This window comes from Schistocerca gregaria, chromosome 2, assembly GCF_023897955.1.
Source record: "Schistocerca gregaria isolate iqSchGreg1 chromosome 2, iqSchGreg1.2, whole genome shotgun sequence".
NCBI lineage: Eukaryota > Metazoa > Arthropoda > Insecta > Orthoptera > Acrididae > Schistocerca > Schistocerca gregaria.
The window spans coordinates 39,691,630-39,716,671 of NC_064921.1; the positions used below are offsets into that span (position 1 = coordinate 39,691,630).

General features: G+C 39.5%; 1 protein-coding gene across 2 annotated transcripts in view; it reads right to left on the minus strand.

Annotated features, from left to right (window-relative positions):
- Window positions 1-25,042, minus strand: part of LOC126336278 (phospholipid-transporting ATPase ABCA3) — a 639,220-nt gene that overhangs the window by 309,093 nt on the left and 305,085 nt on the right. For both annotated transcript variants that reach the window (XM_049999794.1, XM_049999793.1), the window contains exon 15: window positions 22,236-22,485. In XM_049999794.1, coding sequence (XP_049855751.1) covers window positions 22,236-22,485 — 250 coding nt within the window. The remainder of the gene's footprint in view (window positions 1-22,235; window positions 22,486-25,042) is intronic.

Below are 25,042 nucleotides of genomic sequence, written 5' to 3' on the forward strand. Positions count from 1 at the left end.
CCTATCTGACACATTTTGATACTTTGAAGAGATCAGATGTGCCAGCATTTGTCTTCTCAGCTGTGAGGTGATTACTGTATAGCCTTCTGATAAGTACTATCAAGCGTAGTGGGACACCAAATTCTTCAAGCACCTCCCACAACTTTTCCCAGACAACATGGTCAAAGGCTTTCCTGCAGTCAAGGAAAATGATGAAAATGCGAGTGCTGAACTCTCACAATTTATCAATTAACTGTCGTATGTTGGAAATCTGTCCACGAGTTTCTTTTCCTTCAACAAAACCTGCTTGTTCAATGGATATATGAGGCTGAATGTGTATCTTCAAATGCTGGTTCAAGGTACAGACTGAAATACACTCATTGAAATTCTGAAACTAACAACGATAAAATACAGGGAGCAAACAGTTATTTACAACCCGTACAGAAACCAGAATGGAGTTATGAGAGCTGAAGGAAATGAAAGGGGAGCTGTGGTCTAGAAAGGAGTGAGACAGGTTTGTAGCCTATACCCAATCTTAATTCAATCTGTACATTGAACAAGCAATATAGGAAACTGAAAGAAATTCAGAAAGGGGATTAAAAATCATGTAGGAGACAAAAGCTGTAAGGTTTGCCGATGGCATTGTAATTCTCTCACAAAAAGCAAAGTACTTGAAAGAGATGTTGAATGATTGGTTTGTGTCTCGAAAAGAATTTACGAGATGTACCATGAAATGGGTGATTTCAGACGTTTGGGGGAATTCAGACAGTATGGTCTACTTACTCCTTCCCGATGCATAGCAACGATTTGCCGCTAATTTTCACTGCCATGCACCAATTATTTTAAGCATGAGACTGTACTGGCCATGTTCCACAACTTCTATTTTGGGTCAATATTTGTCTAGGTCATTATCTGATGAATAGTCTCATTATTGAAAGTCTGCATAGTATCATCAAATGGAAACTTTCTACTGTTGCGACTAGTGGAAAAGTATTACAACTGCTGTTGTCAATAAGATCAGTAACTGATGATGATGACTTATGTCAATGAGACAATTGTTGTACAAGTTTCTCAAGTTTTTTTGTAATGTTATAAAGAATTATGCTTTTTACACAATTGTGTACTGTGCTGGGTTGATTTCAGACAATGTTGAGATTGTATAAAAGCAAGAAAGATGCTGAAGTATGGTGTAATTATGACCTATAATTTGTAGATAAAGCTGTTCACGATTCTCAGTGTGGCAAATTACTTTATAGAAAAGCATATGATTTGTATGGTATACCTAGATCAACCATACAAAATAGAGTGCAGGAGATTCACCCAAAAAAATTTTTGAGGACAATCAGTACTACATGAGGAAAATGTAGAAATGTTGAAGCAAGATATCTTGAGGGCTGCACATGGGTTATCTCCTTCTCACTAAAATGGACATTAGATATGGAGTGAAAGATTACCTTAATAAATCTGCCTGAAAAGAGAAGAAATTTGCTAACAATGTATCAGGAGAAGAAAGGGCAGATTTATTCCTCAAGCAGCATGCAGGAGATTTCTCTGTTTGTGTAGGTGAAAATATTAAAAGAGCTCGCATGGAAGTGGACAAAGTGATGGCTGAAATGCATTTCTCCAACATAAAGCCAATGCTGGAGAATCCCCTACCTAGCAACATGATGGATGATCAGAACAAGCAGCAGATAATTACAAAATGTGTGATTAAGCTTGCTAACAAACTGCTGAATTCCTCAAAATCTAGTGTTTTGATAACGATGGCAGCAAGTTCTGATGGTGAACTGATTCCTCCATAAGTTCTTTATAAATATGGGCATTTGTGGAACACATGGCAAGAATATGGCCCACAAGGAACCTGTTTCAATATGAATCAAAGTGGTTTGATCAACCACTATCTGAAGACGGATTCTTTACAACCACATTGTCCGCTTTGAAGAAGTAAAAGGTTCAATAGTGATGGTTGGAGACAACGTATCTAGGCATATGTCTTTAAAGTTATCAAAAAGTATGTGCAGAATAATAGTTCATTCATTCTGCTTCCCCCAATACACTAAACTATCCCTAATATGGCCCTCAGTAGTCTTGCCTCTCAGTAATCCGGAACACTTCCAGCTTCTAGTCATGCAACATGAAATGACGCCTACAATAATGAAATTTCATCTGCAACATTGTTGTTAGTCAATTATAATGTTCAACATTCCTGTACACTTTGAAATTGTGGCTTTCCTTATGGGTCATTATCATGGATTCTAAAAGGAAACACGTTATGCGAGATTTCAAGCAGAAAGTCGAAATTAGATATAAACTCAACTGACGTTCTTCACAGAAAACCACTGTTGCTGGTAACAGTGTTGATGAGTTATGACCAAACGTCAGAAGAAAAGAGGTAATCGTAAGCTCACAGGACAGTTACGATGAAACTGATGAAGAAGAGGACATAGGAGGAGAGAAGATATCTCAAACTGCTGGTGCTGAAGCTGGAGACATCTTCCTGGAGGACATTATGCAACAATCAGAAACATGGCACGACCTACGAAATGGTTGTAAAGCCGTTGTGTGATAAAGCATATTACTGCTGCATATCATGATGGTGACAACTAAAACTTAGGAGCATGTTTCATAGCGAATTTCGAGTGATATTAATATGCATGTACACACTCAGGGACTAAGTTTTCTATAAAAATGAATGTATCTTTTGATTTGATAAAGTATAATCACTATGTGTTTATAATAAATTTTAGACACTCTCAATAATCCTGCGCTTCCACTAAACCGGCACCCATATGTGCGAGGAATGGCCGGTTTAGCAAGAGTCTAGTGAAGTGATAAACTCCTCCAACCACTGGATGTAAGCTTCTTTAGACAAATGAATGCAGTGTGGTGAGAAGTATGAGGGTTGGGCAGAAAGTAATTTGTTGCATTTTTTTTCTTCCAAGAGATCTTTATTGAATATGATGATAAATACATACACGAAAGAATGGTGTTTTATCTACACACACTACTTTTGCACATATTCTCCATCCTGTTCTATGGCCTCCCTCCAACGTGAAGCAAAGGTGTGTATGCCCTGTTGGTACCAATCCTTGTCCTGGTGGCAGAGCTAGGTGGTGCACTGTGTGAATCACCTCCTCATAGTACTTAAAATGTATTCCACATCCTTTAATGGCCCAAACAAGTGGCATGACAACATCAGCTTGCTGCAACATGTCAGGTGTGACAGCCATGGATGGTCTCTCTCTTACACTGCAAATCGTGGAGCTCCATTGAACCACCTTCTGACTACCTTACCTTCTGTGCCCAGTGTCTAGCTGTACTTCTGTCAACAGTAGATGCTCTGTAGACCTTGCACAAGCATTTGTGAATATTGCTCACATTTCTTTCTCTACAGCGAGAGAGTCAATGACGACACCTTGCTTTTAATGTACATTGCCTACAGACACCATTCTGAAACTGTCCTGCAGTTGCACTATGTCAGAAGTGACGGAAACTTGACGTGCTCACTCTGGAGACTTCAAATAATACATACGTAATGTTTCGCATTCATGGCATTGTTTTCAGCTGAGAAAAAAAATACTGTGCCTTACTTTCTGGGCAACCCTCACATTAACTGAATGGAAAAAGTACATCATTTACGAGGATTCTTTTCCATTTCTTCTGAAACAGACAATAAGTTTCAGCAGATGCTACTGAAAACAGGAAGAATGGATTTTGTGCCACAGGCCTAATCCCACATGATCCATATCATCTCTTATGGAAAAGTGTCTGATAATGAGGAGAGCTGGCATAGCAATGCAGATACAAAGAAATTCTCATAGAAGTTCATTGTCTTCTAAATAAGCTGGGTAGTTCCCAGTGCTACAAACTAGATGTTCCTCTTGGGAAATCAGTTACGAGCCATGACTTTCAGGGAAACAAAAACATTGTGAGAATGAGTGATAGTACTTCTAAAACTAGTGAAAGTGAAAACAACTCGTCACCCAATGAAGTTTTACTGCTGAAAAAAGAGGCTTTTCTTGCTGTGGACAATAAATACATGTCCAGAATCAAAAAGCATATGAGGAAGTATGTTGGAGTGGCCACAAATGTTGGTGCAAGGGAACTATGTGTGAAATTCTTGCCCCCACACTACACCAATAGAAATGTATTTTTATGGCCAATGTCTGAAGTGTTTGCAACATAATCTTGAATGTCGAGAAAGAAAGCTGATTTTGATCTTTTACTATAATTTCTTTGTTTTGATTCTGTTTTTAATATTTTGATTTAGCATTTAAAAAATTTGCAATTCAATTTAAAAAGAATGTCAGTTTATTTTCAAATTCATGGCATGATTTCAGACAGTTAGTTAGTTACATATTCCATTGATAAATCTCACAGTAACCGTTTTGATATGCAACATATGAAGTGCATAAGAAATGCACACATGAATCAAGGTTCTTTTTAAAAAATGAGCTTAAAACTTTTATTACTTACCAAATTTCCTTAAATTGCACAATATATATTATAGAATATTATACCTATAGATTTATTTATTCCTATTGAAGAAGTCATCTATGGTATAGTAGGAGTCGTCAAGGAGATATAATTTCAATTTATTTGTGAAACTATTGCTGCCATCTGCCAGACTTTTTATTTCATGTGGTAATTTATCAAAATGTTATACAGCAGCATATTTTACTCATTTCTGTGCCAAAGATAGGTTAAGTAGTGGATAGTGTAAGTCTTTCTTTCTTCTGGTATTATAATCATGAAGGTCACTGTTGCACCTAAACTGGTCCATGTTGTTGAGAACAAATTTCATTGCTGAGTAAATGTACTGTGAGGTTGTTGTAAGAATTCATAACCTTTTAAACAGATGTCTACAAGATGAGCGACTATGAGCCCCATACATTATTCTAGAAGTGAAATTCAGTCTCTCAAGGAAGCAAACGTGAAGTTACTAAGTGATTTGGTGCAAAACAGTCTACAACTAAAAATGGAAATGATCCAAAGGCCAATTACGGAGGTGTTTTTATTCATTCCGGGACAAATTCAATATGAAGCAGCAGTCAGGAAGAAATTGTAAATGAGATGAGAGACATCATTCGTTCAACCAAAGCACCGTAAACAAACTCAAGAGTGGTTATAACTGGAATTCTGCACAGTAGGTCAGTAAGCAGTTCTTATATAAACAACATAAAGAGGGCTATCGTGGAACAGTGCGACAAACTCGGCACAATTTTCATTGACCCTGACAAATTTGTAAGTGACAAATGCTTGGGAAAAGATGGCTTGTATTTAAACAGACTAGGCTCAATGAATTTCAGAAAAATGATTACAGACTTCTGTAAAATCATTAAGAACAAGGGAAACTGATACGATGTGAAGGGGGTGAAAATTCAAAAGTGAAAACTGAAAATAAAAATATATCCTCCAGGCAGAATTTCCAATATAAATATAAGAACTAAGGACAGTAAGTCTCAGAACTCATGTTTAACTCCAAACCTGATGGTATTTCATCAAAATGAGGAATCAATATCCAACAAAGTAAACAAATTTCATATTTTGTGGAAAATGACATGAAAAATACTTCTGTATTATGTTTTACTGAACACTGGCTTGACAATGAGAAACTTCATATCGTATGCATTGCATATTTTGTATTGGGTAGTTATTTTTGTCGGAAATTGTATAAACATGGTGGTAGTTTTATGTTAAAAGTAGCATAAATTTTAAATGTATCCCTTATGTAGAAAAATTATCCATAGAGAAAGATATTGAGGTAAATGGAATTGAAACCACAGATGAAAAATTGCTATAATTTGTCTACACAGGGCACCAACTGGTGGTATTAACATCATGTTAAAGAACCTTGAAAATATCTTACACAAGACTACACAAAAAATAGAAAACTAATTTAATTATATGTGGGGATTTCAACACTGACTTTCAGGCAGTGCAAACAAGAAACTGCTTCACTGAACCTCTTAGCAACTTTCAACTACTGCTACTCCCCATACTCCCCACCCTCAGGGGCCGCCGATCCCTGTCCCCCAGCTGGAGACACATCACCCTCATTCTGCTCTTCGTGCCAGGAAGGGATACCTCAGGACACTCCCCTCTAAGGTTTTTGCCAGTCTGTAACTGGATACCAGCCACAGGCTGAGGGAGCCACAGGCTGCTGGTCCTAGGGCTTCACAATTTTCTTCAGTCCCTGAAATTAATTCAGAGAAGCCCTCTGACTCACCCAAACCCTAAGGAAGAGAAAGACCAGAAGAAGTTTTCCAAGACAAAGCAAATTCCTGTGTCCCCCATGCCACCGGCCCCACGTGTTCTGTTTCTGTGGCCACAGCAGCAATCCCAGTGGCCCGAGGCTCTGGATCGTAGCGTGCAACTCGTCTAAGAACCTATATGTGTCTTGATACCGTACCCTCTCACCCAGTGGCTGCAGGTGACCCTTGGCCTCTTCACACCCTCACAGTATACTGACAGCACAAGTCCTCAGCAGAACTTTAGCGATTTTTTCCACCACTTGACTGACCTATGTCATCTCTTAAGCTTCTCCCCTGCTTCCTGCATTGTCCTTGAAAAAACTTGGTTTCCAGCAATAGGGACCTCTGCTCTACCGGGGATATTTTAATAATTGTGATGATTATGCTAGGGTGTCAAGTGGAGGGTCTATATATGTTCTGGACTCTGTATGTAGTTAATTGGCGTCTCTTGATGCAGCTTTGAAGGCTGTGGTTGTTTGGGTAAGGCCATGTCAGGGTTTTACCATCTGTAATGTTTATCTCTGCGAGTTGGTGGAGTGCCTCAAAACAAATTGTCTTCTGCTTCGGTTTCTCAGCTTCCCACCCTTCCTAATCTTGGGCAACTTCAGAGACCGTAACCAAATAATATTACGTGCTTATGAAACATTTTATCAGTGCGACGATACAGATTAATAACAGAGCGCTGTATATGTAGATATATATTCTTTGCTGCTCTAGAAAAGGTTATCATACTGATTTAGGCTATTTAGCCGTGGCTATGATCACTGGCCGTGACAAAGACATTGAAAACTTACTGGAAGACCTTGAACTACATCTCTTCAATACTGGTGCCTCCACAAATTTCAATGTGGCACATGGAACTTACTTAGCCACTGATCTTTCTATCTGCAGCCATTTCCCTATCTTCTTGTCCATCTCTCAGCATCACTCCCCTGTGCTCTCACCTAGATGGGGTCTCCACAATGCCAACTCGGATGCTTTCACCTCCACTGTCATTCTTAGCTCCCCGCTAAATGAAAGCATTGACGAAGCTGTCCAGAATGCGATAGCAGTCACTCTGTTGGCAGCCAACTTAGTGATCCTCATCAGAAGGTAGTACATTTGTGCACCTCAGAATTTGCTTAGGCCACTAGAAGTTGTAGATGGGCGCTCCGACGTTATAAGTGGCTTCCGTCAATCGAGCGCCCCATTGCCTTTCGACAGCTTCTCCGTGCCTGTGTCAACCACACGATAAAATGACAGAAGCAAGAATCCTGGAAACGGTACATTTCAACCAATGGACCACATACATCTGCTTCATGTGTTTGGGTGAAGATCAGACACCCTTACAGATAACGGTCCTTTGCAGGTATTCTCGATATTTCAATGAAAGGTGCTATTTTCACTGACCTAGATGTGACGGCTGAACATTTTACTCTCCATTATGCTCGAGCCTCTGTGTCTGAGAACTGTCCACCTGCCTTTCATGTCCTTAAATAGCAGATTGAGTGACAGAACTTATCTTCCACTACACGTCACCTGGAGCTGTATCGTGCTTCACTCAGTGAGTGAGGATTCTTCAATGCCCAAACCCTTTGTCCCGGTACTGCCCTAGGGCTGGACAGCATCTGCAACCAAATGCTCAAATATCTATCAGTGGGCTGTCAGCATCTTCTTACCATCTCCAAATGTATCTGAAGCGAAGATGAGTTCCCATCTCAATGGTGGGAAAGAATCATTGTCCTGAGGCTGAAACTAGGTAAGCATCCCCAGCAAATGGAAAGCTATCACACAATTAGTGTCACCAATGTCCTCTGAAAGGTGCCCGAATGCAAGGTGGGCTAGCATCTCCTCGAGTCTCGGGGCCATCTGGCTCTGTCCTCGGGTGGTTTTCACTGAGGCTGTTCCACAGCTGATAATTTGGTTTGCCTGGAGTCTTCCATCCAGACAGCAACTATGTTGTCAACACCTTATTGCAGTCTTCTTCAGCCCACAAAAGGCTTATGACATCACAAGGCATCACCACATCGTCACTACCTCACACAAGTGGTGCTCCAGGGCCAATGTCCAATTTTTGTCAAGAAATTCTTGTCGCACCCTACTTTCCGGACCATCGACACTCTTCCAGCACCTGTGGGGTCTTCAGTGTCGCCCTCCTCATGTGCCGAAAATTTTTTCTTTTGCTATTGCTCCTCCAGTGTGCGTGTTGCTGAACACCAACTATAGGGTGATAGTTGAAAGCTACAGTCGTGGGCACTCACCCGTGGCTTCCAGTTTTCTGCTGCCAAGAATTCTGTTGCTGCTGTACAGTCCATCCATGGCCATAACTTTACCTCAACAGCCAATTATTCAGTGTGTTGGAGACTTGTTTCTCTTTGATACCAGTCTTCAATGCCTGGCTGATGTGGCTTCCCCATTTTCGCCAACTTGAGTGAAGATGGTGACTAAACCTTAATACACTTCACTGCCTCAGTAACACCAGTTGGGGTGCAGATCGCACTACTCTTCTGCAGCATTGGAAAGCCTTTGTCCTGTCCCATCTCGATTATGAGAATCTGGCTTCACTTTCAGCATTGTAACCACTGGACCCAATACACAACAGTGGGGTCCAAATTACAACAGAAGCCTTTCGAATGGCCTCCTCGTGGAGGCTGGTGTGCCTCCAGTGTGGATCACACACACCAACAACAGCTACTCAATTATGCTATACATGTTTGCAGCTCCCCCAAGCATCCAAACTACTAAATCCTTTTTTCTAGAAGGGAGATCCACCTCCCACAACAGAGACAAAGAACTGGGGTCACAACTGCAGTTTGACTCTGCTCTGTACTCCAACGACCCCCCCCCCCCCCCCCCCCAAAGCCTCTTGTCAGGGGCCAATCGCAAATGCCCCTGTGGCATGTACCCTGACCACAAATCTCTCTCGATTTATCCTTTGGACTGAAAGATTCAAGTGACCTCGTGGTCTTTCATCACCTGTACTCTATGCATTTCTGAGTTTGGAAGTGGTATACACTATTGGCTCACCAGTTGATGGATGAACCAGATTTGCTTACACACACACGAGGTGCAATTAACTATGCTTGCTGCCAAATGGGTTCAATGTATTCACTGCTGACTTGGTGGCAATCGCACAAGCCCTTAGCCATGCTCATTCGTGCACCAGCAGGATGCTCCTAATCTGCAACAACTTCCTATAGACCAATGCCACCCTCATCACCGATTAGACATAATTATCCAGGATCTTCTTTCTGACCTCCATCAAGCTGGAAAGCCATTCGTCTTGTTTGGACCCCTGGACATAATGGGATCTCAGGGAATGAACATGCCAATTGGTTGGTAAAGTTGGCTACCAGGACGCTCATTTTGGAAATGGGGGTCCTAGAACTGGACCTTCAGTCAAGTTTATGCCAACTCTGGAACTACCCTGGACTCCCCAAACAAACAACAGGTAACAAAGGAAACCACAACCAATCATCTTCCCTTTGTGCTTCTCACAGGGAATCCATTGTCCTTCATCAGCTACGCATTGACCACACTTGGCTGACCCGTGGCCACATTACTGCTGATGTGGTGCCTGCCTGATGGTAATCCATATCCTATCTCAAATTTGGCTGCTTTGCTGCAGTCTCCTAGCCTTCCTGATACCATACCTATGGTGCTAGTGGACATAGCCAAAGTGGCTGACCTGGTTTTATGTTCACCCATGTAGGGCCCATTTCTACACGTATCTGTTAGGCAGGGTACTTTGGTCTCATTGACTGCTTGAGAGGTTGGAGGGACACCTCTTGCTCGCTGTGGCCCAGGGATACTGCGGCGGCACTTGCTCGAGAGTCTGGCCTGGCCCCTATGCTTCCAAGCATTGTTTAATTCTCCTTGTTATTTTGTTTGCCGTTTTTAATGTTTATCTTTCTTAAAATTTTATCATATCATCTTGTCTGTGCTGCTCGTTTTCTTGTGGTAACGGATGGTGAGATGATGCCGGTAGGATGCTCCGGGGACTTCCAATGGCATTCTGGCAGAACAGCTCACCCACCTTACCCCCTCTCACTCCCCTCCTACTTCTCCTTGATTTTAGCTGTCTTACTGTATCTTTCTTACAATCAGGTTTCTCACCATCTGCCTTTGTTATCCTTCTTTCGAGTATTATTCCTGGCTCGATACATATACAGTATAGGGACTGATGACCTCACAGTTTTATTCTTTTAAGTCCAGCCAGTCAACCAATCCTGATGTGACTAGGCTAATTGTTAAAGTATGGTAACCAAAATAGTAACATGGACTGAGAGCTTAATTGTTGATGACAATTGGCTCTGTGGTAGTAATTGAAGTAGGCATACTACATCTGTTCACAAGGCAATGGATCTGACAACTCATTAAGGGTAGTTTTTTAATGAGTGCAGAAGATAAGAGGTGGCGGAAATGTCACAAAGAGTAACCACTGTGAGGACTAGCGAGTAACATTCCTACCATCCTGAGCCGTGAACCGTGAATATTTGCAGAAAGCTGAGTAATTTTTAAGAACATTTTCTACTGTGTTCTTTACTGAAGCTTGTCTCAAGGCCCTTTATAAGTGATTGATGTGCTGTTGTAGGATTGGGGTGAACAATTGTTTGTATTTCCTTGAATTTAATTTAGTTTTTCGACAGGATACATCTATTTTTTAAATTATGGTAATAACCAAATTGTTAACAACTGAGGCCCATGAAGGAACTAAGATGATGTGGAAGGTAAAAGACACTGCAGAGAATATCGTGGTAGAATAGAACAGACTTAATGATGTTAAGGGCTGGTATGAGAAGGGATTGGCAGGACAGGAATCATGGAATAAAAATACTGAGGAGAAGAACTTAACTGATAAAACTAACAGGGAATTAGAGTGCATCAAGGATTTAAGGAAACATTTAAAAATTTGAGGGAAAGAAGAAAGTAAATTAAAGTACTCGATAAAGGAATTGAATAGTGACTAGGCTACAAGGGTAATTAACTTGAATATTGAAGTCAAAAAGAATGTAAGACTTTTGGAAAAATAAATGGTAAGAAGAAATAGTGAATCAGAGGACAGGGTTGGGGAAGTGTGGCTGATGGATCGGAGGGTGGATTCCATCATACCCTGGTGATCATCAAGAGATTACACAAATAAAATACAGAGGTAATGAAATACACAGAACTAATAGACTTTACAGCATTGAGAAATAGATCAAGTAAGGAGACAACCTTAATGGGATCTATCCTATTTCACTTGGCCAAAACGATGACTGACACAACAACAATACTGTTGCAGATGGTTCAGAACCAATAGGCTCATCATAAATTCTGAAAAAAAAACTGTACCAATTACCTCTACACCACACAAAACCTGCATTTTGCAAACCCCATTTTGTTCCTTGAGGGAAAAAAGTCTCCAATATGAGTGGTAGAAAATTTTCACGCATACACATTGGGAGGTATTTGGAGTGGGAGATGCATTTTAACAATCTAAATAAAAAGTCGAATAAACTTATATATGCCATTAGAAATCTCACTCAAAATACAATCCAGTCAACAATGGTGACAATGTACGACCGTAGTAAACATTTTCTGCTGATGAACAATCATTTTTTGAGGTAATTTCACTGTTTTTAAAAGAAAGAAAAGAAAAGGCTGAAAAAGATTGTCAGAGTGACAAAGCAAGTTAAATTCAGGGATTCTCATAGACCGCTTTTCTAAAGTCTGCAAACACTGCCTATGCCTTGTTTCTATATATATGTTATCTTGACAAAAGAGAGCATCTTAAAATGAGAAAATATCTTCTAAAACAGCTATGATTTTCACTAGTATGAAACTAAGCAAAAGTTTGATCTGCATGTAAACACAGAAAGTATAAATTTAAAAATAGGTATGTGTCAAATTGGTGTGATATTATGCAACAATATGAAAAATTTGGGATGGAATGTGACAATATTATGAACTCATCAGCCAGAACCCATAGTCACATGCTTGTGATTTGTGTTTGCGTGAGTGTGTGTATGTATGTGTATGTTGCCTATTTCTGATGACAGCTTTGTTGGCTAAAAACTTACTTTCTAACACTTTTTTTGTTGTGCCTATCTGCAAGTCAGTGTCTCTGCTATATGGTGAGTAGCAGCTATATAACCAAATGGATTGACATTAAGGTTTTTTGAGTATCATATCATGTCATAATGTAAAAAGCTATACTGGAGAACCCAGCATTTCAGCCACAGTTACAGTAGCCAAAATGTTGGTTCCTCCAGTATAGCTTTTTTTACATTATGACATGATACGATATCCAGAAAACCTTAATGTCTTCTGCCAACTGCTTCTGGCTCCAGAAGCCTATGAAATTAAACTGTATGGCTTCTTATTTAAGATTAAAACTGAAATTAGATACATTTAAAGTAAAGTTGAAACAGTTCTTGCTTGACCACTATTCTGCCTCTGAATTTCTGCAGAATTATTATAAGTCTAATATACAAAATATTATTAGTTAAATCATAATGTATTATGGTGCTTTTTATTAATATGTAGTTTGCTTGTGATGAACACACAGTCTCACTTATTATGAATTAACAGCATTGCCCCTTACTTTCCCTAAATCATATGTACAAACAATATATTAAAAATGATTTACCACACCAAACAAATATATAAAAGCAATTATACAAATGTGGGAAGATTTTATGCATACCAGGTGGCAGCAGCCTGACAGGCAGATTTAACAGCTTAGATTTTCACTAGTTTTTATATCTTGTAGCAGGACAAATGAAACTAATTACAAAATTCTAAACAGAAGTCTGTAGCAGGACAAATAAAACTAATTACAAAATTCTAAACAGAAGTCTGTAGCTAAGGTAGAATTTTCAAAATTTTTAGGTGTGTCCATTGATGAGAGGTTAAACTGGAAGCAACACATTGATGGTCTGCTGAAACGTCTGAGTTCAGCTATGTATGCTATTAGGGTTATTGCAAATTTTGGTGATAAGAATCTCAGTAAATTAGCTTACTAGGCCTACTTTCATTCACTGCTTTCGTATGGCATCATATTCTGGGGTAATTCATCATTGAGTAGAAAAGTATTCATTGCACAAAAACGTGTAATCAGAATAATTGCTGGAGCCCACCCACGGTCATCCTGCAGACATCTATTTAAGGATCTAGGGATCCTCACAGTAACCTCACAGTATATATATTCCCTTATGAAATTTGTTTATAATAATCCAACCCAATTCAAAAGTAATAGCAGTGTGCATACCTATAACACCAGGAGAAAGGATGATCTTCACTATGCAGGGTTAAATCTGACTTTGGCACAGAAAGGGGTAAATTATGCTGCCACAAAAGTCTTTGGGCACCTACCAAACAGCATCAAAAGCCTGACAGATAGCCAACTAACATTTAAAAATAAATTCTAGATGACAACTCCTTCTACTCATTGGCTGAATTTTTAGATATAAACTAAGTAAAAAAAAAAAAAAAAAAAACTTACTCATTAGTGTCATGCAATATTTTGTGTAATGTAATTTCTTGTATAGACATCTTTTATTAACCTGACACGTTCCACATCATTACGAAGTGTCGTATTCATGATCTATGGAACAAGTATTAATCTAATCTAAAAACTTTGGATGTGCAGTTAGCCAGACTTACAAGGGCCAGTGCTACAAATCCATATTCAAAGAAGTTACTTCAACCCGAATCACATTTACTACTTAAAGGAAACAGCAGTCCAGCAGAATTAGCTCTTAAGCCATGCTATAAACCTGAAATATTTTTGTATGAACAATTATGAAAAGGATAGATTGCTCTTCACCATAAAGATGAAATGCTGAGTTCCAGTCAGGCATAATGAACAGACTATTACACACTAAGCTTTCCACCAAAACCTTCTTCAAAAAAGAAAGGACAACACAGCACATTCACACAAGAGGCACGTCTCTCACACACACATGACCACTATCTCCAGCTCCTTTAGCTGTTGCTGTTGCTCAAAAGCAGCAATTTAGAGTGGGGTAGAGAAAAGTGATGGACAGCAGAGCACAGGAGGGTGGCAGAGAAGGGCTGAACATAATATGCTCAATTCGAATGGCTGCTTCATAACCCAAGCTATCTGAAACCACCCCTGCACCACTAGATTTTCTGAACTGCTTGATGGAAATTATCCCTACAACACATTCTCCACTTTCGAAATTATCCCAGCCTTAACCTATGATAATCTACTGTTCTCAAACCTTCCACCCAACTGTTTTTGCCCTCTCTGTCATGTAATCTCCTCCCAATTCACATCCCATCATCATCTCACTCTCTACCAGTGCACACACTAGACCCTTCCCCTCTCTGATGGTCTCCTTTTCTGCTTTCCTCCTCTCCTCCACCCTCCCCCACAGCTAGCCAATGCTGCCTAAGCCTTGTCCTGGTGCCTTCTACAGTGAACTCTGCACACGCTGTTATACAGCACTCTCTCCCACCACCTGTACTCTTCTATCACTCCCCATTCCCTGCCCCACTCCCAACTGCTGCTTTCATTCAATGCAACAGTAGCATTAAGGTCTAAAGTGGTCAGAGTCAGCTGTTGTTTGTGTGTGTGTGTGTGTGTGTGTGTGTGTGTGTGTGTGTGCGTGTGTGTGTGTGTGTGTGTGTGTGAGTGTGTGTGAAGTGTGCCTGCTTGATTGAATGTGTATGTGATGTCCTTTCTTTTCAGAAGGAGGCTTTGGCCAAAAGCTTGGTGTGTAACAGTCTTTTTATTGTGCCTGTCTGCAACGTGATATGTCATCTTAATTGTTGACTTTCCATTGATTGATTTTTTTTATACGGTGGAGTCATAATTTTTGTACAATCACAAGTACTTCATTCTACTGAAGTAGATGCTCATTATCATGCCAATAAGTGATGATAGCAATACAATGGTATGTGTTCTATGTGAAGTAGGGCCTATACTACTTTCTGTTAAGTCCACTTAAAGCATCAGCCACTATGACTCTTCATCTTTGATTCAAGTGGATTTGTGAAGATTATGGTAATTTTAGTTTCCTTCAAACATCATGAAACTGAACTCACAGTGCAAGACCATACTTTTAAATTTTTTCTCCGCTGTCATTAGTACCCTAATATTGTTAACATGAAAGCCCCTAGTGAACATAACTTTATAGATTGATAACTACAGCAATAGCTGGTATATATGTTTGAGACGATGAAGACTTCCTTGATCACCTGAAACCTCTACTTGTCCACTTCGCATATTACCACGAGGAGTACCATAAGGCAGTGCTGGAAGTCCAATTTTATTTTTTATTTAAATAAATGATATATACACCTCATATGGTGCAGCAAATGTCACACTATTCGCAGATTATACTAGAGTGAGTTACCAAATCATATGTTGCACACAACCATGGATTAAGTCCTTAAGTATGCCCACTTCTGATTCAACACAAAAAGGCTAACATTAAATGTTAATAAAATAAATTTCAGGCAATTTGCTAAAATCAGTCAAAATGTAAATGTTAATTTGGTACTAAGTGACAAAGTGTTACATAGAGTAACATCTACAAAATTATTAGAGATTAATTTGATAGAAATTTAAATTTTGATGCTCACATAAACTCCATTTCCCTTTAAGAATTACCTCAACCTCAGAAGATGCTAGATTGACATACTTCAGCTATTTTGAATATTTTGCAAAAAATGTAATAGTGTTCTGGTATGCAACCATTTGCAAAATAAAACAATTTTTGTCATAACAAAAGAAGGCTATCTAGTAACACACAGTCCTATCACCCCCCCCCCCCCCCCACCCGCACCCAACACACACATACACAAATACTGCACTGCAAATCTGCAAAATACTAACAATGTCCCCACTACTATACTGTAGTACATAAACTCACTTGTGTCTTGTTGCTGAAAAGATGATGGCAAGAAATTCCAAAAAGTGCAAGTCATGTGCTGTGATCCATTTCCTACCCATGGAAGGAATTACACCTACTGAAATTTTTTTACAAATCTAAACGGTTTACAGTGAAGGTATTGTGAACAGAACAAGTGTGTTTAAGGGGTGTAGGGAGTTTAGCAGAGGCAGAACAAATGTTCATGATGAACAGAGGAATCGAAGACCTTCCATTTTGACTGATCAGCTGATGCTGAAATTCGAAGAAACTGTTTGTGAGTACTGCCAACTGGCAGTGGATGTCATTTCCACAACTCTCCAGAACTCTCTTATATGAGACACTTACAAAAACGAGGGATTGGATTGGATTAGATTGTGTGGGGAAGGAGACCAGACAGCGAGGTCATCAGTCGCATCGGATTAGGGAAGGACGGGGAAGGAAGTCGGCCGTGCCCTTTCAAAGGAACTATCCCGGCATATGTGAAGCTGGCCATTGGACAGATGGAGGTCAATGTCCACATCAAACCCACCAACAAGCAACAGTACCTCCATTATGACAGCTGCCACCCATTCCATATCAAACGGTCCCTTCCCTACAGCCTAGGCCTTTGTGGCAAATGAATCTGCTCCAGTCCTGAATCCCTGAACCATTACACCAACAAACTGAAAACAGCTTTCACATCCCGCAACTACTCTCCCAACCTGGTACAGAAGCAAATAATCAGAGCCACTTCCTCATCCCCTCAAACCCAGAACCTCTCACAGAAGAACCCTAAAAGTGCCCCACTTGTGACAGGATACTTCCCGGGACTGGACCAGACTCTGAATGTGGCTCTCCAGCAGGGATACGACTTCCTAAAATCCTGCCCCAAAATGAGATCCATCCTTCATGAAATCCTCCCCACTCCACCAAGAGTATCTTTCCGCCGTCCACCTAACCTTCGTAACCTCTTGGTTCATCCCTATGAAATCCCCAAACCACCTTCCATACCCTCTGGCTCCTACCCTTGTAACCGCCCCCGGTGTAAAACCTGTCCTATGCACCCTCCCACCACCACCTACTCCAGTCCTGTAACCCGGAAGGTGTACACGATCAAAGGCAGAGCCACGTGTGAAAGCACCCACGTGATTTACCAACTGACCTGCCTACACTGTGACGCTTTCTATGTGGGAATGACCAGCAACAAACTGTCCATTCGCATGAATGGACACTGGCAGACAGTGTTTGTTGGTAATGAGGATCACCCTGTGGCTAAACATGCCTTGGTGCACAGCCAGCACATCTTGGCACAGTGTTACACCGTCCGGGTTATCTGGATACTTCCCACCAACACCAACCTATCCGAACTCCGGAGATGGGAACTCGCCCTTCAGTATATCCTCTCTTCTCGATATCCGCCAGGCCTCAACCTCCGCTAATTTCAAGTTGCCGCCGCTCATACCTCACCTGTCTTTCAACAACTTCTTTGCCTCTGTACTTCCGCCTCGATTGACATCTCTGCCTGAACTCTTTGCCTTTACAAATGTCTGCTTGTGTCTGTATATGTGCGGATGGATATGTGTGTGTGTGCGAGTGTACACCTAAGGGAAGTCTTTCTGCTCCCGGGATTGGAGTGACTCCTTACCCTCTCCCTTAAAACCCACATCCTTTCGTCTTTCCCTCTCCTTCCCTCTTTCCTGAAGAAGCAACCATCGGTTGCGAAAGCTAGTAATTCTGTGTGTGTGTTTGTGTGTTTTGTTCATTGTGCCTGTCTGCCGGCGCTTTCCCGCTTGGTAAGTCTTGGAATCTTTGTTTTTAATATATATCTTAAGAATTAACACAAATATGATTTGGAGCATATCGCCCAAATGAAACAACCAACAAAGATTTGTAGTATTAAAGTCCACTTCAGTTGGCAGTAATTTCTTAATTTGTTCCCCAGTTTCAAAGCATAAAGCTTCACCTTCAGATGCCAGCAACTGTCAACAAAGAGAGGGAGCTACTCGTGTACAAGTACTATGTGGTTCACATACCAAATTGACAGCTACAGTTGTGAAAAGTATAGACCTACTAATGCATTAGCATTTAGAATGTTGTTCAGTAGAATATTCATTACATTATATCAGTCATATTTAATGGATCCTGAGGAGAAGGGTCTATGGGATGCAGATAGAAGTCAAGGTCATACATTTTATTTAAGTGTAGTGCAAGGAAATGAATTGCCTTGTGCAATATTTTTAGATTATATTGATTTCTATAGCCAAGGATTTGGCTTTGTATGTGAACAGCCACTGTCTTTTTTCCAGTTGCACAATAACATTAACATATATTATTCCCAGGCCATCCGTTCTTGCCACAGCTATGTAACGACCCCCAAACGGCTACAAACAGTCACTAAAAAATGTGGACCATCGGATGATGACATGAAACCAATGAAAGTAAAATAAACATTGTCCCAAGTAAAACAAATATTGATCCATCATGTAAGGTAACTAGTTGCTGCTATTTCTGAAAATATTCAATTTATGTGATTTGTACATTATCATTTAATGAGCAGATCTTTTTGTACAGAAAAATTTTATGAACAACAATGCTTTGGACAGGGAAAAAAAACAACAAGTGGTTTCTGTACATTATATTTCCTCATTGAGAAAACAAACTCTTGGAACTTCTAAGTCTTCTGAAAAATATTAATCATAACATAGAGTTCACAGTGGAAGGAGACAGCAGGGCATGTTTAATTTTTGTATGCACATACACGAAGAAAAATCTTGAGGGAACAAAGTCTACAGAAGTCCAATAATACAGATAGATAGCTTCATAAAAATTTCCATCCCCATTCACCATCCCAAACATTGGTGGAACAGCCAAAAAAATCTGAGCCACAATACTTGGAGCAAAAACTGGAAATTTAAGAATCACTTTCAGATGAAATGGCTACTTCGACAGAAGAAAAAGCTACTTGGACATCCTAAAAGATATTGGAAAAGGGAAAAAAAAGGGGAAATTTTTCCAGAATACACAGCATTGACACAGTGACGCAACTGACAAGACAGGTGCATCAATATTTGAACACTGCAAAGGAAGTACATGCACTGCTCGCCACAGTAGCAATTTACAAAATCCCTTCACATGTGGTTGAATGAACATAAGAACTATTAAAATAAGCATTGAAACACATAATGAAGAAGACAAAAGCAATTGTCAGCTGAACATCATAGATGCAGTAGCAGCTCATGCACCAGACTAGACAACCACCACTCTAATAATCTACTTTTATCAAGGTCCAATCATTACTGTTATAGAAAGTACGGAGGGGCCCTTATCTTAAAAACCACAAAAACAATTTCAAAAGAAGAAGAGAACACAAATTACACAAGTTGTGGAGCTCGTTAGTGCTAAACAAAGTAAAACAGTGCAACATCTTTTCTGCAGCTCAAACTCCTTAATATACACGAGCAAGGCTCCATAAACTGACTGTGGTCAGATGATGTCACTAACCCAACGATTGTGTGGTTATGTATTAACAGTTATTATTGCAAAGCTCATTTGATTTCAGAGAGCAACTAATGAAGTTATTATAGCCTTTTAGGATGTCTCCAGCATTACAATCTGAAACTTTATGTACTGACACATGCCTTGACTGTGCCCTAATATCTGTACAAAAATTACTAAAAACAACTTCAAAACAATGGAAAGTCCTGGAAAGAATAACAACAATGTGCAAAGGATGTACTGCTACTCACCACAGAGAGAAGGCATTAAGTCACAGAAAGGAAGAATGAAAAAGAATCCTAGAAATGTTCAGCTTTCAAACTATGCAGGCTGTTAGTTGAACTTTTCAATGATGCTTTTCATTGTGACTGTAATTCCGAAACAACTACAATTTTTTGACTCATTTTGATAACATAATTATGAGCACAGAACTTAGTAACAAACTGCATTCCTTCTGATTAATATTCTATAGAATCATGTCAAATGAAACAGCAGATATATATAAAAATAGAAAGAAACTTCCACATGGGAAAAATATATTAAAAACAAAGATTCCAAGACTTACCAAGCGGGAAAGCGCCGGCAGACAGGCACATTAACAAAACACACAAACACACACACAGAATTGCTAGCTTTCACAACCGATGGTTGCTTCTTCAGGAAGGAGAGGGAAAGACGAAAGGATGTGGGTTTTAAGGGAGAGGGTAAGGAGTCATTCCAATCCTGGGAGCGGAAAGACTTCCCTTAGGGGAAAAAAAGGACAGGTGTACACTCGCACACACATACACACACATATCCATCCGCACATACACAGATGGATATGTGTGTGTATGTGTGTGCGAGTGTACACCTGTCCTTTTTTTCCCCTAAGGGAAGTCTTTCCGCTCCCAGGATTGGAATGACTCCTTACCCTCTCCCTTAAAACCCACATCCTTTCGTCTTTCCCTCTCCTTCCTGAAGAAGCAACCATCGGTTGCGAAAGCTAGCAATTCTGTGTGTGTGTTTGTGTGTTTTGTTAATGTACCTGTCTGCCGGCGCTTTCCCGCTTGGTAAGTCTTGGAATCTTTGTTTTTAATATATATATATATATATATATATATATATATATATATATATATATATATATATATATATATATATATATATAATTCCACTTCATAAAGCAGTTTCATTTTATATGCTGCATGTCAGGAACCTATTTTCAAGCTATGTTGTTGTTGTGGTCTTCAGTCGCTCCCTGTATTTTACCCCTGCCACCTTCAGAATTTGAAACAGAGTATTCCAGTCGACATTACCAAAAGCTTTCTCTAAGTCTACAAATGCGAGAAACATAGGTTTGCCTTTCCTTAATCTATCTTCTAAGGTAGTCCAACATTTCTATGGAATCCAAAATGATCTTCCCCAAGATCGACTTTACCAGTTTTTTCATTTGTCTGTAAAGAATTTGTGTCAGTATTTTGCAGTCGTGGTTTATTAAAATGATAGTTTGGTAATTTTTACATCTGTCAACACCTGTTTTCTTTGGTATTGGAACTATTATATTCTTCTTTAAGTCTACAGGTATTTGGGCTGTATCATATAACTTGCTCACCAGGTGGTACAGTTTTGTCATGGTTGGCTTTCCCAAGGCTATCAGTATAAGTAGCTCTAATGGAATGTTGTCTGTTCCCGGGGCCTTGTTTCCAATTAGGTCTTTCAGTGCTCTGTCAAATTCTTCATGCAATATTATATCTCCCATTTCATCTTCATCTATGTCCTCTTCCATTTCCATAATATTGCCCTCAAGTACATCGCCCTTATATAGACCCTCTACATATTCCTTCGATCTTTCAGCTTTCCCTTCTTTGCTCATAACTGGTTTTCCATCTGAGCTCTTGATATTTTCTATTTTCTCCAAAGGTCTCTTTAATTTTCCTGTAGGCAGTACCTATCTTACCCCTTGTGATATATGCCTCTACATCCTTAGATTTGTCCGAGCCATCCCTGCTTAACCATTTTGCACTACCTTTCGATCTCATTTTCGCGACGTTTGTATTCCTTTTTGCCTCCTTCATTTACTGCGTTTTTATATTCTCCTTTCATCAATTAAATTCAATATCTCTTCTGTTACTCAAGGATTCCTACTAGCCCTAATCTTTTTAGCTAACTGATCCTCTGCTGCCTTCACTATTTCATCTTTCCCCCATTCTTGTTAATCGTTCCCTAATGATCTCTCTGAAACTTGCTACAACCTCTGGTTCTTTCAGTTTATCCAGGTCCCATCGCATTAAATACCCACCTTTTTGCAGTTTCTTCTATTTTAATCTACAGTTCATAACCAACAGATTATGGTCCAAGTCCACATCTGCCCCTTGAAATGTCTTACAGTTTAAAACCTAGTTCAAAATCTGTGTCTTACCATTATATAATCTATCTGAAACCTTCCAGTGTCTCCAGGCCTCATCCATGCAAATAACCTTCTTTCATGATTCTTAAACTATTCTTCTTTCAAGCTATATGTATCTTTAACTGCAGTATAAGAATCCTCTCTCATAACTTTAGTATGAGACAGATACAAAATAGAAATTATCACTATAACAATAATTACAATAATAATAAAATTTCTTCAGTTTCTTCAGCAGTTACCTATAATTACGTCCACCAAAGCTTAGCTAAAACAGCATACCTCATGAACACTTCTTCCATTGTAGTAAGAGACACCCCGAAACTGAGGATGTCCAAAGATTTGCCATTATCCTCAAGTTCCTTTAGCATTGATTCAAAAACTGATGACTTTTCCTCTGTCAGAATATATGACAGCTCTGAACCAATGTTTTGTGCCACTTCTATGTCATCTATGTACTTTCTGAGGAGATTTGTAATTTCAGAAACATTACATTTCTCTCCCTTTACGATGATCAAATGATATCCAGCACCTGCAAAACAAAACAAGGATTATGGTTAAAAAATTTATAATCATGACTTCATCAAAAATATAAATAATAGTCTTCTTCTACACTCCATGAATGAGGCATCAAGCCTGTTCCATCCTCACAAATTGTTTGTCCATCTCTTCCAAGGTCTTCTAACATCTCTTCTTTCTGCCAGTTTATAGGCTACGACTAGTTTGGGAAGTCACTTACTGCCCAACTCTTTGTATATGTTCATATCAGCTGTTTTTGTTACTCTACTTTTTAGTTCTTGTTGCACTGTTTCCTTTTTTAAGTGGTCTGTTCTTGACTAGCTTTTTGTTCTTAGAAATTTCGTTTCTGCACTTTGTATTGTACCTCATGTTCTTTTTGTAGGTACCCAGCATTAACACCCATGAACATATGCTGGAGGACCCACACTTGTATAACATTTTGCTCTTATTTCTTGGCTGGTCTCATTTTTAAATACATTATGAACTGTGCCACACACATTTTCAGATCTAGTCAATTTGAAATTGAGATATTTATTATTGTCTAGGTAAATCTGACATCCAAAATAAGTGAAGGATGTCATTCATCCTAACATCAAGTTATCCACAATAATTTCGGATTGGATATGATCTCTGCTCCAGAAAGCCATCACTTTAGTTTTGGTTTTGGAAATCTCAACATTCTATTGTTTACAAATTTTATTCAGATGTTTAAGTGCACATTGTAAGTTGTCTTCTTTTCCTTGCAATATCAAGACATCATGTGCACAAATTAAACCACACGGTATCTTTTGATATTTTAATATCTTTCTGTATGTGATGCATCCAATTATGATAATTTCATTGATACAAATATCTAAAGGAATAGACTATATTTCAAATAATGGAAAATCCAGGATGGAATGTAACAATATTATGAAAAGGAAAACTGCTACTCACCATATAGTGGAGATGTTAAGTTGCAGATAGGCACAACAAAAAGAGTGTCACAAATAAATAAAGCTTTCCACCATTAAGGTCTTCATCAACTATAGTGTGTGTGTGTGTGTGTGTGTGTGTGTGTGTGTGTGTGTGTGTGTGTGTGTGTGTGTGTGTCCGTCTATTGTTCAAGAAGGCCTTAATGGCCGAAAGCTTTATTCATTTGTGACGGTCTTTTTGTTGCGCCTATCGGTGACTGAGAATCTCCGCTATATGGTGAGTAGTAACTTTTTTTTCATATTAGACAGTATTTTTCACTGTTGCCATACTCATTTATTTAATAAAATTTCATCTGTTCTTATTTCACTCATGTTTACTACAATTTTCGATTATTTACATAGGCTTTTTGCAACCTTGACTAATTTGTTAGGATATCAACCACTTTCCATAATAGTCCAAATTTTGTTTCTGTTCGGAATGCCAAATGTTTTTACCAAATCTATGAATGTTACAAGTGCTTGTAAATTGTTTTCTCATCTTTTCTCTATTACTTATTGCAGAGTAAATTTGAAGGGCTTATTTCAATAGTGGTGTATTTTGGTTCATTCTGAGATACAGAGTCCTAAAGTTAAATGAGCGTTGAAAAATCTGCAGTTGAGATACCAGAAGTATTCCAGTATATATACTTGAATATTTCTGGTACCTCAACTGCAGGTATACACTGATGTGATGTAATTCATGGGATAGTGATGTCCACATATAGAAATGGCAGTGGTATCGTATACACAAAGGATAAAGGGGCAGCACATTGTCGGAGCTGTCATTTGTACTCGGGTGATTCATACAAAAAGGTTTCCGACGTGATTATGGCCACACGAGGGGAATTAACAGATTTGGAACACGGAATGGAAGCTGGAGCTAGATGCGTGGGACATCTCATTATGGAAATCATTAGGAAATTCAGTATTCCGAGATCCACAGTGTCAACAGTGTGAGCTGGAGCTAGATGCGTGGGACATCTCATTATGGAAATCATTAGGAAATTCAGTATTCCGAGATCCACAGTGTCAACAGTGTGTCGAGAATACCAAATTTCAAGCAATAATGTTTGACAATGTAGTGGCCAACAACCTTTACTTAATGACTGAGAGCATCGGAGTTTGTGTAGACCTGTTGGAGCTAACAGATCGGAAATCAATGTGGGACCTACGATGGACGTTTCTGTTAGGACAGTGCAGCAAAATATGCTGTTAGTGGGCTATGGCAGCAGACTACTGATGCGAGTGCCTCTGCTAACAGCACAACCTCATCTGTAGCACCTCTCCTGGACTTTTAAGCAGATTGGTTGGACCATAGATGACTGGAAAACCGTGGCCCGGTCAGATGAGTCAGTATTTCAGTCGGTAAGAACTTACGATAGACTTCACGTATGACGCAGACCCCCACAAAGCCACAGACCCGAGTTTTGAATGAGGCACTGTGCGAGCTGACGTTGAGTCCGTAATGGGGTGGGCCGAGTTCACACGGAATGGACCGGGTCCACCGGTCTGACAAAATCAATCGCTGACTGGAAAGGTTATGTTCGGATACTTGAAGAGCATTTGCAGCCATTTGTGGACTTCATGTTCTCACACACTGATGGAATTTTTGTAGAA